The sequence below is a fragment of the Salmo salar genome, chromosome 10 (genome assembly GCF_965601325.2).
Source record: "Salmo salar chromosome 10, fSalSal1, whole genome shotgun sequence".
NCBI classification, from domain to species: Eukaryota; Metazoa; Chordata; class Actinopteri; order Salmoniformes; family Salmonidae; genus Salmo; species Salmo salar.
The window spans coordinates 2,494,744-2,509,195 of NC_138300.1; the positions used below are offsets into that span (position 1 = coordinate 2,494,744).

General features: G+C 45.0%; 1 protein-coding gene across 7 annotated transcripts in view; it reads right to left on the minus strand.

Moving 5' to 3' along the window:
• The window catches only part of herc2 (HECT and RLD domain containing E3 ubiquitin protein ligase 2), a 291,977-nt gene that overhangs the window by 101,896 nt on the left and 175,629 nt on the right, over nucleotides 1–14,452 (minus strand). For all 7 annotated transcript variants that reach the window (XM_082956658.1, XM_082956660.1, XM_082956657.1 and 4 more), the window contains exons 56-62: nucleotides 11,731–11,906; nucleotides 8,026–8,137; nucleotides 6,285–6,366; nucleotides 5,225–5,459; nucleotides 4,667–4,844; nucleotides 1,844–1,925; nucleotides 1,572–1,743 (exon numbers count right to left, since the gene is read on the minus strand). In XM_082956658.1, coding sequence (XP_082812784.1) covers nucleotides 1,572–1,743; nucleotides 1,844–1,925; nucleotides 4,667–4,844; nucleotides 5,225–5,459; nucleotides 6,285–6,366; nucleotides 8,026–8,137; nucleotides 11,731–11,906 — 1,037 coding nt within the window. The remainder of the gene's footprint in view (nucleotides 1–1,571; nucleotides 1,744–1,843; nucleotides 1,926–4,666; nucleotides 4,845–5,224; nucleotides 5,460–6,284; nucleotides 6,367–8,025; nucleotides 8,138–11,730; nucleotides 11,907–14,452) is intronic.

The following is a 14,452-nucleotide window of genomic DNA, read 5'->3' on the forward strand; positions in this document are numbered from 1 at the left end:
CGCTCTTACCAGGTGGCGTGGAGAGGATCTGTGTCTGCACCATGTTCTCTCCCTACTGGTGTCCCCCAGGGCTCGGTTCTAGGCCCTCTCCTCTTTTCTCTCGACACCAAGTCACTTAGCTCCGTCATATCCTCTCATGGTCTCTCCTATCATTGCTATGAGGATGGACCTCTCCTCTTCTCTCTATACACCAAGTCACTCAGCTCCGTCATATCCTCACATGGTCTCTCCTATCATTGCTATGAGGATGACACTCAACTACTTTTCTCCTTCCCCCTTCTGACACCCAGTTGGCGACACACATCTCTGCGTGCCTAGCAGACATCTCAACTTGGATGTCGGCCCACCACCTCAAGCTCAACCTCGATAAGAAGGAGCTGCTCTTCCTCCCGGGTAAGGCCAGCCCGGTCAAAGACCTCTCCATCATAGCGTGTAATGTAACTTATTTGAAAAGTCATATGTTTTTTTATTACATTGGTCAACATGTTCTTAACATTTGTCATAATTAGTTAAAGCAATGAATATTTAAGTTTTGTATATACATAAAAAAATCAGGTCAGTTAAGAATAAATTCTTATTTAAAATCAAGGCCTACCAAATTATAATTATGACAAATGTTAAGAACGTTAAGCAATGTAATAAAAAACAAATCACTTTTCAAATAAGTTACATTACACGCTATGTTGGCTGACAATTTGTTAGCTAGGCTAGCCTTACAAACCGCATAGCATATCATTACAGCAGATGCTTGTTAGCTAGCTACCGAACATTAGCTGGCTACTAATATATCGAACTTGTCAGTATATTAACTATCTGCTATCTAACTAACTACCCAACGTTTATTGACTTGATTATTCACGTCATTCTTAACTATAGTCGCTGAGCGTGCTCAATGGACATTGTAATTTGTTTTACATTTAACCTTTATTTAACGAGACAAGTCAGTTAAGAACAAATTCTTATTTACAATGACGGCCTACATCGGTCAAACCCGGACAACGCTGGGCCAATTGTGCACCGCCCTACGGGAGTCCCAATCATGGCCGGATGTGATGAAGCCTGGATACGAACCAGGGACTGTAGTGACGCCTCTTGCGCTGAGATGCAGTGCCTTAAACTACTGCACCACTCGGGAGAAATTTGTAGTATTACAAGCTAGCAATAAGTTGCATAGCAAGACTATCAACTTCCAGTAGACAGGCGAAGTGCTAGTACACTAGGCTGAAAGGATACCGTTTGTTTCCAGTATACTAAAATGAACTAATAGTATGTAATATATACTCATTAAGTATGCAGCATACGTATTCGAACACAGCTTATGTCATCAGCTGTAGGGAAGTAAAATTCCTGAAACTTTCCTGAAGAAATCCCAGTTCCAGATTAAAGGATTCCCATGCTTCTTATTCCCTGCTGATTCCAGAAATTTCCAACCGGAATGTATGAAAAAAACAGGGATTTTTTTACATTTTCAGGATGTTTCGTAATCCTACTCGGCTATCCACGACCATTTCGCTACACAAGCAATAACATCTGCAAAATATGTCTCTGTGACTAATAAAATGTGATCTTACCATGTCCAGACCACTCCAGACTTGGTGAGAGCCAGGGAGAACTGAGCCCCACACTCTATCTGACAGACTCCCTGCCCATTCAGCCTCTCAATGTTCTGAGGGATATTACAGCCCTCGCTGCCGCCTCGACCCAGCTTGCCAAAGTCCCCGTCGCCCCAGGAGAACACCAGGCCTGAGGGAGGAAGGAAGAGAGATCCAGTTCAGAGCACTGCAGTGTAAGGAATACGTGGCTATCTATACAAAGACGAACACAGACACAGACACACGGGTACCTTCATCTGTCAGGGCTAGAGTTTGAGCATCTCTACTCCCACAAGCCACCTGGACCACACGATGACCCAGAAGCACCTTCACCTGTATCAAAACACAGACAAATCAGATACACAACTTTAACAGTTAAACAGTTCTATAGTCAATATAAAACCACATTATTATAGTATCAGGAGAGTCTCAGAAAACCACATGTATAGTACATTATTATAGTACATTATTATACTACATTATTACAGTACCAGGAAAGTCTCAAACTATATGTCTAGTACATTATTCTAGTACATTATTCTAGTACATTATAATAGTACCAGGAGAGTCTCAGAAAACCACATGTATAGTACATTATTATACTACATTATTATAGTACATTATTATAGTACCAGGAAAGTCTCAAACTATATGTATAGTACATTATTCCAGTACATTATTCTAGTAGCGTGTCCACAGAGAGGTAGTGCTAGTATGTACCAGTCGTAGTTGAGTGGTGACGTCTCTAGTAAGTACCAGTTTGGGTCGTAGTTGTCGTCTCTAGTACGTACCAGTTTGGGTCGTCTCTAGTACGTACCAGTTTGGGTCGTCTCTAGTACGTACCAGTTTGGGTCGTAGCTGTGTGGTGTCGTCTCTAGTACGTACCAGTTTGGGTCGTAGATGTGTGGGGTCGTCTCTAGTACGTACCAGTTTGGGTCGTAGCTGTGTGGTGTCGTCTCGTACGTACCAGTTTGGGTCGTAGCTGTGTGGTGACGTCTCTAGTACGTACCAGTTTGGGTCGTAGCTGTGTGGTGTCGTCTCTAGTACGTACCAGTTTGGGTCGTAGATGTGTGGGGTCGTCTCTAGTACGTACCAGTTTGGGTCGTAGCTGTGTGGTGACGTCTCTAGTACGTACCAGTTTGGGTCGTAGCTGTGTGGTGACGTCTCTAGTACGTACCAGTTTGGGTCGTAGCTGTGTGGTGAAGTCTCTAGTACGTACCAGTTTGGGTCGTAGCTGTGTGGTGTCGTCTCTAGTACGTACCAGTTTGGGTCGTAGCTGTGTGGTGTCGTCTCTAGTACGTACCAGTTTGGGTCGTAGCTGTGTGGTGTCGTCTCTAGTACGTACCAGTTTGGGTCGTAGCTGTGTGGTGTCGTCTCTAGTACGTACCAGTTTGGGTCGTAGCTGTGTGGTGTCGTCTCTAGTACGTACCAGTTTGGGTCGTAGCTGTCGTCTCTAGTATGTACCAGTTTGGGTCGTGGCTGTCGTCTCTAGTACGTACCAGTTTGGGTCGTAGTTGTGTGGGGTCGTCTCTAGTACGTACCAGTTTGGGTCGTAGCTGTGTGGTGTCGTCTCTAGTACGTACCAGTTTGGGTCGTTGCTGTGTGGTGTCGTCTCTAGTACGTACCAGTTTGGGTCATAGCTGTGTGGTGTCGTCTCTAGTACGTACCAGTTTGGGTCGTAGCTGTGTGGGGTCGTCTCTAGTACGTACCAGTTTGGGTCGTAGCTGTGTGGGGTCGTCTCTAGTACGTACCAGTTTGGGTCGTAGCTGTCGTCTCTAGTACGTACCAGTTTGGGTCGTAGTTGTGTGGGGTCGTCTCTAGTACGTACCAGTTTGGGTCGTAGTTGTATGGGGTCGTCTCTAGTGCGTACCAGTTTGGGTCGTAGCTGTGTGGTGTTGTCTCTAGTACGTACCAGTTTGGGTCGTAGCTGTGTGGTGTCGTCTCTAGTACATACCAGTTTGGGTCGTAGCTGTGTGGGGTCGTCTCTAGTAAGTACCAGTTTGGGTCGTAGCTGTGTGGAGTCATCTCTAGTATGTACAAGTGTGGGTCGTAGCTATGTGGTGTCGTCTCTAGTACGTACCAGTTTGGGTCGTAGCTGTGTGGTGACGTCTCTAGTACGTACCAGTTTGGGTCGTAGTTGTCTGGTGTCGTCTCTAGTACGTACCAGTTTGGGTCGTAGCTGTCGTCTCTAGTACGTACCAGTTTGGGTCGTAGCTGTGTGGGGTCGTCTCTAGTACGTACCAGTTTGGGTCGTAGCTGTGTGGGGTCGTCTCTAGTACGTACAAGTTTGGGTCGTAGCTGTGTGGGGTCGTCTCTAGTAAGTACCAGTTTGGGTTGTAGCTGTGTGGTGTCATCCCTAGTACGTACCAGTGTGGGTCGTAACTATGTGGTGTCGTTTCTAGTACGTACCAGTTTGGGTCGTAGCTGTGTGGGGTCGTCTCTAGTACGTACCAGTTTGGGTCTTAGATGTGTGGTGACGTCTCTAGTACGTACCAGTTTGGGTCGTAGCTGTGTGGTGACGTCTCTAGTACGTACCAGTTTGTGTCGTAGCTGTGTGGGGTCGTCTCTAGTACGTACCAGTTTGGGTCGTAGCTGTGTGGGGTCGTCTCTAGTACGTACCAGTTTGGGTCGTAGCTGTGTGGTGTCGTCTCTAGCATGTACCAGTTTGGGTCGTAGCTGTGTGGTGTCGTCTCTAGTACGTAACATTTTGGGTCGTAGTTGTGTGGTGACGTCTCTAGTACGTACCAGTTTGGGTCGTAGCTGTCGTCTCTAGTACGTACCAGTTTGGGTCGTAGTTGTGTGGTGTCGTCTCTAGTACGTACCAGTTTGGGTCGTAGTTGTGTGGTGACGTCTCTAGTACTTACCAGTTTGGGTCGTAGTTGTGTGGGGTCGTCTCTAGTACGTACCAGTTTGGGTCGTAGCTGTGTGGGGTCGTCTCTAGTACATACCAGTTTGGGTCGTAGCTGTGTGGTGTCGTCTCTAGTACGTAACAGTTTGGGTCGTAGTTGTGTGGTGTCGTCTCTAGGACGTACCAGTTTGGGTCGTAGCTGTGTGGGGTCGTCTCTAGTACGTACCAGTTTGGGTCGTAGCTGCGTGGTGTTGTCTCCGTGTCCCAGGCGTCCGTACTCCCCCAGGCCCCAGCTATACAGTTCTCCACTGGAGGTGATGGCAGCGCTGTGGGACGAGCCGCAGGCGATGTCTCGAATCCTCTTGGTCTTCAGGGCCTCGATGAGGCGCGGCTTGTCACAGTTCCTACAGGGAGGAAGTGATGTATTGCTTGTCACAGTTCCTACAGGGAGGAAGTGTAGCGTAGTGTACACAGTAGAATGAAAGTCTCCCAGCGTAGTGTACACAGTAGAATGAAAGTCTCCCAGCGTAGTGTACACAGTAGAATGAAAGTCTCCCAGCGTAGTGTACACAGTAGAATGAAAGTCTCCCAGCGTAGTGTACACAGTAGAATGAAAGTCTCCCAGCGTAGTGTACACAGTAGAATGAAAGTCTTACAATCTAATGTAGGGTGTGGTGATGTGAGGAATTACATTCTGCTTAGGTGTCCCTATGGGCCCTCGTCAAAAGTAGTGCACTATTTAGGGAATATGGTGCAATTTGGGATGCAATCCTATATAACTTACATCCTGCTGAAGTGTCCCAGTTTCCCGTCGTCTCCCTCTCCCCAGGAGAACACCTTCCCATCCACGGTGAGGGCCATGGCGTGGCGTCCCCCAGAATGCACTGCAACCTTCTTCACTACGTAGTTACTGAGAGCAGTGATCTGGCGGGGGATCGGGATGGTACCGCTGGACAGACCGAGGCCCAGACGGCCGTTAGTGGCCTCCCCACACGAATAAACCTTCCCCTCCGCCGTCACTGGAACAACACAGGTAAGTTGGTTACGCACGCGCACACACACACACACCCCCCTTCCCCTCCGCCGTCACTGGAACACAGGTAAGTTGGTTACGCACGCGCACACACACACACACACCCCTTCCCCTCCGCCGTCACTGGAACAACACAGGTAAGTTGGTTACGCACGCGCACACACACACACACACACACACACACACACCTTCCCCTCCGCCGTCACTGGAACAACACAGGTAACTTGGTTACGCACGCGCACACACACACACACCCCTTCCCCTCCGCCGTCACTGGAACAACACAGGTAAGTTGGTTACGCACGCGCACACACACACACACACACACACACACCCCTTCCCCTCCGCCGTCACTGGAACAACACAGGTAAATTGGTTATGCACACACACACACGTAAGTCAGTTACGCGCGCGCGCACACACACACACACACACACACACACACACACACACACACACACACACACACACACACACACACACACACACACACACACACACACACACACACACACACACACACACACACACACACACACACACACGTAAGTTAGTTACGCACGCACGCACGCACGCACGCACGCGCACACACACACGTAAGTCAGTTACGCACGCACGCACGCACACACACACACAGGTAAGTCAGTTACGCATGCGCACGCTCGCACACACACACACGTAAGTCAGTTACGCACGCACGCACACACACACACACACACACACACCATTCTCAACAGAAACACAGACAACGCCAACAGCAGGCGTTGTCCTCTCACGTCTCACATCTGTTGTTGTCTGCGTCTTTACTGACCTGCGAACAGACTCTTGGAGCCGCCGGCCACCTGCACCACGTTGAGGGCCGAGAGAGTTTCAGAGAAGGACGGGACCTTGATCTGAGTAGGAAGAGCACCGACATGCAGAGGATCAGACTAAAGAATTAGACAGCTGTTAAACCTTCAACTGCAGCATTTCTCATGTATTTTATATATTTGTTTTGTACAGTATATGTAAAAACTATTGTAAGAAATGCATCCATTGTTCCCGACTGTGTTGGAGGTACTCCAAACTTTTAGAATTTTTTTAAATCCATCCGACATTGACTGAATAATAGCACATCATTTTTTACTGACATGGACAAATAACTCTGGGATTTTGGTGGGAATTCTGTTATTCAATTTATTGTAAAGTTCCACTTTTTATTTTCTTAGAATGCACTCATATTTGTTTATATATTTTGTGTTCAAATAAAGGAAATTATATGTGCCTCATTTGCATATAAACTTGAACATAAATATAAAAACGCAACAGGTGAAGTGTTGGGAGTATTTCTGTCTTTAATAAAGCCCTGTTGTGGGGGGAAAAAATAATTCTGATTGGCTGAGCCTGGCTCCCCAGTGGGTGGGCCTGTGCCCTCCCAGGCCCACCCATGACTACGCCCCTGCCCAGTCATGTGAAATCCATAAATTAGGGACTAATGAATTTATTTAAATTGACAGATTTCCTTCTAATGAACTGTAAATGTTTGAAATTGTTGCATTTATATTTTTGTTCATTATAGAAAACATAAATGGACAAGACTGCAACTACCAAAAACTTTCTTTGTCTAGGCCTACCTGCAGTCACCTGTGCGGTCTAGATGGCCTCGTTAATTACTGTTGCGTAAGTCAACAAGTGTGTCGATAGCAGGGTACCTTCATATTAAAATCAATAGCTTGGCACTAGATCACACTATTAAATCAATAGCTTGGCTCTAGATCACACTATTAAATCAATAGTTTGGCTCTAAGATCACACTATTAAATCAATAGCTTGGCTCTAAGATCACACTCTTAAATCAATAGCTTGGCTCTAGATCACACTATTAAAATCAATAGCTTGGCTCTAGATCACACTATTAAATCAATAGCTTGGCTCTAGATCACACTTAAAATCAATAGCTTGGCTCTAAGATCACACTATTAAATCAATAGCTTGGCTCTAGATCACACTATTAAATCAATAGCTTGGCTCTAGATCAAACGTCACATCGTTTGCCAGATCAGACATTATATCACTAGAATCTGAGTGTTACTTTTCAGAAGTCGTTTTCATTTCAGCGCATCTCATTTGTAAACATTTCAACTTTTTCAAGTCCATCAAAATAAAAAGTTATTTTTCCCTCTTCTCTTTCTTGTGGTGTCGAGACAATGCGTTCGATCCCAGGCGAAGCTTCAGCGTCCTTATAGCCAATATTTTCCACTGAGCCCATCAGCCATTACCCGGGGTGTTTGACAGGTTATGAAAAAAAACATTTCCGTGGTCGTAACATTAACAGGACAAAACGACAAGCACAAGCAAGAGTATGAAAGAGTCGCGAGAGTAAAATGAACGCAATCAATCCAGTGAGATTTACTATAAGTTACAAGTGGATTTTTGCACCCCTCAAACACAGGAAATAGATGGTTGGGAAAAAAAAGAGATCGTCAGGTTTGGCAGGGCATGCGCCTTGCTATTATATGGCAAATAAAGTTGAAAGGTGAACTTTAGGCTAATCAAAGCAGACCAAGCAGTACCTTGGATCCCTTCAGTCCTCCCAGCTGGTCTTTGTCATTGAGTCCCCAGACAAACACCTTGGTCCGGATGGTGGCAGCAGACTCCAGACCTGACGACTTCTTACGGGCCAGACTAGCAGAACAGAAAGAGAGGAATCAGACGTCTGTAATAAGAAACTTAACCCAGCAGGGATATAAAGGTCTAAACATGGACAAGGTGATCTCTACTGACTCAGAGGCCAAAAATGCTCTGAAGGAATCATCAGAGAATTCATAAAAATGTATTGATAATTTAGAGGTCAGTTCATGCTTTCATAACTTTTACTGACAATTACACACTTCGTATTCTGCTGGTAATGCTACCTTACTCGACACCTTCTTTGAGAACTTAGATATTCCTACAGTTGAACCTGATATAGCTGCTGAATTAGAAGAACAGTTCTCTGTAGAAGAGATTGTGTTGGCAATTAAATCTATACAGTGTGGTAAATCCCCTGGACCTGACGGATTTCAGAGCGAATTCTTGAAAGAAATTCTCCTCTCTTGCTTTCCGTATTTGAGGAATCATTCTCCTCAAACTCGTTACTCTCAACGAGACAAGGATGTATTTAACTTATTCTGAAAAAGAAAAAAAAATTACTTGAGTGTGGTTCATTTTTGCATGAATTGTGATGTAAAGATACTTTCTAAGATCATTGCCTGCCGTTTTGACTCAGTCCTTCTCTCCATTATCCATTATTATTAAAAATCACTTTTTTTCAACATCAGACGTCTTTATAATTGCTCGTCATCTGACACTCCAGAGATATTGTTATCACTTGATACTGAGAAGGCGTTTGATCGGGTGGAGTGGAATTATCTATTTTATTTTACAGGGTTGTCCTCTATCCCCTCAGCTGTTTGCCATCGCCTTAAGACATTGCAATACGTAATAACACCACTATTAAAGGTATTCAAAGAGGGGGCTTAGAGCATAAAATCTCACTCTATGCAGATGACATGATATTATATATGTCTGACCCTTTAACTGGTATCCCAGAGATCCAGGTTCTACTAAAGACAGTTGGTAAATATCCAGGTATAAGGTTCATCTACAAAAAAGTGAACTGATGTCCATTTATCCTTGTGCAATGCAAACTTCTTTTAGTAATGTGCCCTTCAAGAGTGACTACACAGAAATTGAAATATTTGGGAATTTGGGTAACACAATTTCAAAGATCTCTATATAGCCAATTTCCCTCCATTGATCCTCCGCCTGAAACAATATTGAACGCTGCGACTTAATTCTTCTGCCCAAAGACAGAGAAAGTAACACTATTAAAATGAATGTATTACCTATGTTTTTATATTCATTAAATTGTATTCCTAGCTTTCTGACAAAATATTTGTTTATCTCCTTAGATCTGCTTTCACCTGGAACATGAAAAACCCTTGGATACGTAAGAGCGTATTGCAAAGATCTCGTCCCCCAGGGTGGTCTAGCACTTCCTAACTTTCAATAATATTACTGGGCAGCTAATGAACCATTCTATATTGAATGACAAAAATCCCTGATGTTAGAGGTCCGAAATGGACGGCCTTTGAGATCTCATCCTGTGGCCCCACCTCCTTAGCTTCCTTACTCTTTTCAAAATTAGCTGAGCCCGTTTCCAAATACATTAAAAACCCTATTGTGAATCATCCTCTAAAAATGTGGAAACATTTCAGGCGATCGTTTGGTCTTAGTGAATTTTCAACGTCTGCCATACATTCTCTCCATCATTATCAGACCGGGCATTTCATATCTGGTCTGGAAAAGGGATCTCCTCACCGAACGACTTTTACATTGATATGGATTTTGCATATTTTTAACAGTTCGTACAAAAGTTCAATATTCCTAGATACCATTTCTTCAGATACCTGCAAATGTATAGTTTGGTATCTTCATATTCTAGTCACTTATCATCACGCCCACCTACCTCCCTTCTAGATTGTATTTTTTAAAGTGAACCCTTATATCAAAGGGGGCATAAGCTTGATCTACACGTTATTGTTCTTGTACAATCTGGATTCTCTGAACTCTCTTAAGAACCAAATGGGAAGAGGATTTAGGTTAACAATTTACAGACAAAACTTGACAGAGCATGCTTCAGAGAACACATTCCTCATCTGCAATGCCCTGCACTAATATTGGCACCCTTCGTAAATATGAGCAAAACGGGCTGTGAAAAAAAGAAAATCTTTGTTTAACCTCGGTCTTTTTCATTCAAAATATTCACAAAAATATAACCTTTAAAATAAAACATTTATATTTGTTTTATGATAAGATATTTTTTTAAATATGTGTGCCACAAAAAAATTCCAGGCCGGTTGTTAACATCTCCAGTTGTTTTAAACTTCTTAATTATTGCTCTGATAGTGGAAATGGGCATTTTCAACCGTTGTGCATATTTTCTTATAGCCATTTCCTGATTTGTGCAGCTCAACAACCTTTTGTCGCACATCATTACTGTATTCTCAGGTCTTTCCCATTGTGATGGATGACTATGGGAACTCGGCCTGGGTGTCACCTCATATTTATACCCCAGTGAAACAGGAAGTCATGGCTTACCACTTAAGTATTCCTTATCGCTCAGGTGAACTTAAAAACATAAAATATGAATGGGAATATACTTCAGTTAGATTTTACTCATAAGAATTTCTAGGGGTGCCAATAATTGTGGCACATGTTTCGTAGAAAGATGTTTATTTCACTTTTTTATTTTTTTATTTTATTTTTTTTACATTTGACTACAATGAAAATTGTTTGGTTTTTATGAATATTGTGAATGAAAGACCAAGAGAATAAACAGCAAAGGCATTTTTTTCACAGCCCATTTTGCTCATATTTAACAGGAGTGCCAATATTAGTGGAGGGCACTGTATATGTCTAAGACATGCTGTAATTCAATTTAAAACAGCTCATCGGCTGCATTGGTCAAAGGCAAAAGTATCCAATAGATAACACTTGTGACCGATGTAAGCTGGCTCCTGATACTTTATTACAGGTGTTGGACACGCCGGAAATTGACCGATTTCTGGATATCATTTTTTTGTTTATGTTTTCAAAGATACCGGAGAGACTTATAGAACTTTCTGCCTTTATTGCATCATTCAGAATGGCACCACAGGAGGCCCCTCTAAGCAGTTCTATGGAGTGGCACCGCAGGAGGCCCCTCTAAGCAGTTCTATGGAGTGGCACCGCAGGAGGCCCCCTCTAAGCAGTTCTATGGAATGGCACCGCAGGAGGCCCCCTCTAAGCAGTTCTATGGAGTGGCACCGCAGGAGGCCCCCTCTAAGCAGTTCTATGGAGTGGCACCGCAGGAGGCCCCTCTAAGCAGTTCTATGGAGTGGCACCGCAGGAGGCCCCTCTAAGCAGTTCTATGGAGTGGCACCGCAGGAGGCCCCCTCTAAGCAGTTCTATAGACGGGCACCGCAGGAGGCCCATCTAAGCAGTTCTATGGAGTGGCACCTAGGCCGCTAGAACCCAGAGGATCCTAGGCCGCTAGAACCCAGAGGATCCTAGGCCGCTAGAACCCAGAGGATCCTAGGCTGCTAGAACCCAGAGGATCCTAGGCCGCTAGAACCCAGAGGATCCTAGGCTGCTAGAACACAGGGTGTATGGTCTAGGGTGTATGGTCTAGGGTGTATGGTCTAGGGGTTGATTTAGGATTGTGGCACTACTTTAAACACAGAATCATTCCTCACCTCCCAGTAGGTGTCTTCTCATCATCCTCTTCCTCGTTGTCTGAAGCCAGGAACGGCACGGTGGCCAGGTCTTCAGCCTCTGCTCTGATCCGTCCCACGATACCCAGGCAGTGGATCTTACAGTCGATACCAGAGCTACGGCACTGCTTGATGGCTATCTCTATGTACCTGTGGTACTGGAAGAGAATACAGCACACAGTTAACACTGGTTACGTGGTACTGAGGAATTACAACATATTCCCTCTTTTGAAGCTGGAGTGTTTGATTTACAATTACATTGTTTACAAACAGTGGACTAAAAACAAGCCTAAATGTGGGGTTCTGATGGGGTACAGCAGTAGAGCTAATTTATAAGTTATATTCTTCAAGAATCAATGGCCCGTATATTAGGTACATCAGTCTGTTCACGAAAATTGATCGCTCCTACAGACAGTGAGTCCCGTGTCTTGCAATATAAAGCAGGCAGACAGGCATCAAGACATTCAGTTACTGCTCTATTGAACGTTAGAATGGACAAAACGGGTTGATCATCGGTGCCAGGCGTGTGGTGAGAAACATGGCTTCAGACTGGATCTTAGTGGTGAGAAACAACATGGCTTCAGGCTGGATCTTAGTGGTGAGAAACAACATGGCTTCAGGCTGGATCTTAGTGGTGAGAAACACATGGCTTCAGGCTGGATCTTAGTGGTGAGAAACAACATGGCTTCAGGCTGGATCTTAGTGGTGAGAAACAACATGGCTTCAGGCTGGATCTTAGTGGTGAGAAACACATGGCTTCAGGCTGGATCTTAGTGGTGAGAAACAACATGGCTTCAGGCTGGATCTTAGTGGTGAGAAACAACATGGCTTCAGACTGGATCTTAGTGGTGAGAAACAACATGGCTTCAGACTGGATCTTAGTGGTGAGAAACACATGGCTTCAGGCTGGATCTTAGTGGTGAGAAACACATGGCTTCAGGCTGGATCTTAGTGGTGAGAAACAACATGGCTTCAGGCTGGATCTTAGTGGTGAGAAACAACATGGCTTCAGGCTGGATCTTAGTGGTGAGAAACAACATGGCTTCAGACTGGATCTTAGTGGTGAGAAACAACATGGCTTCAGACTGGATGTTAGTGGTGAGAAACACATGGCTTCAGGCTGGATCTTAGTGGTGAGAAACAACATGGCTTCAGGCTGTATCTTAGTGGTGAGAAACAACATGGCTTCAGACTGGATCTTAGTGGTGAGAAACAACATGGCTTCAGACTGGATCTTAGTGGTGAGAAACACATGGCTTCAGGCTGGATCTTAGTGGTGAGAAACAACATGGCTTCAGGCTGGATCTTAGTGGTGAGAAACAACATGGCTTCAGACTGGATCTTAGTGGTGAGAAACAACATGGCTTCAGACTGGATCTTAGTGGTGAGAAACACATGGCTTCAGGCTGGATCTTAGTGGTGAGAAACACATGGCTTCAGGCTGGATCTTAGTGGTGAGAAACAACATGGCTTCAGGCTGGATCTTAGTGGTGAGAAACAACATGGCTTCAGGCTGGATCTTAGTGGTGAGAAACAACATGGCTTCAGACTGGATCTTAGTGGTGAGAAACAACATGGCTTCAGACTGGATGTTAGTGGTGAGAAACACATGGCTTCAGGCTGGATCTTAGTGGTGAGAAACAACATGGCTTCAGGCTGTATCTTAGTGGTGAGAAACAACATGGCTTCAGGCTGGATCTTAGTGGTGAGAAACAACATGGCTTCAGACTGGATCTTAGTGGTGAGAAACACATGGCTTCAGGCTGGATCTTAGTGGTGAGAAACACATGGCTTCAGGCTGGATCTTAGTGGTGAGAAACACATGGCTTCAGACTGGATCTTAGTGGTGAGAAACAACATGGCTTCAGACTGGATCTTAGTGGTGAGAAACACATGGCTTCAGGCTGGATCTTAGTGGTGAGAAACACATGGCTTCAGGTTGGATCTTAGTGGTGAGAAACAACATGGCTTCAGGCTGGATCTTAGTGGTGAGAAACAACATGGCTTCAGGTTGGATCTTAGTGGTGAGAAACACATGGCTTCAGGTTGGATCTTAGTGGTGAGAAACACATGGCTTCAGGCTGGATCTTAGTGGTGAGAAACAACATGGCTTCAGACTGGATCTTACTGGTGTGCTGGTTCCAGTATCTCAGAAACGGCTGCCCTCCTGGGGTTTTCACGCACAACAGTCTCGGGTTTACAGAGAACGATGCAATAAACAAAAAACATCCAGTCAGCGGTAGTCCTGTGGGTGAAAACAGCTCGTTGATGAGAGGTCCAAGGAGAATGGCAAGAATCGTGCAAGCTAACAGGCGGGTCACAAACAGATAAATAACAGCGCAGTACAACAGTGGTGTGAAGAACGGCATCTCAGAACGCACAACTGGTCGGTCCTTGTCATAGATGGGCTACGGCAGCACCTGGTTCCACTCCTATCAGCTAAAAACAAGTAGAAGTGGCTCCAGTGGGCACGCCATCACCAACACTGGACAATAGAGGAGTGGAAAAACAGTGCCTCGTCCGACAAATCCCGGATCCTGTAGCGTCATGCAGAGTCAGGATTTGGCGTAAGCGTAAGTCCATGGCCCCATCCTGACTGGTGTCAACGGTACATGGTACAGGTTGGTGGCGGGGTAGGCAGCATGAGTCCATGGCCCCATCCTGCCTGGTGTCAACGGTATAAGTGGGTGGCGGGGTAGGCAGC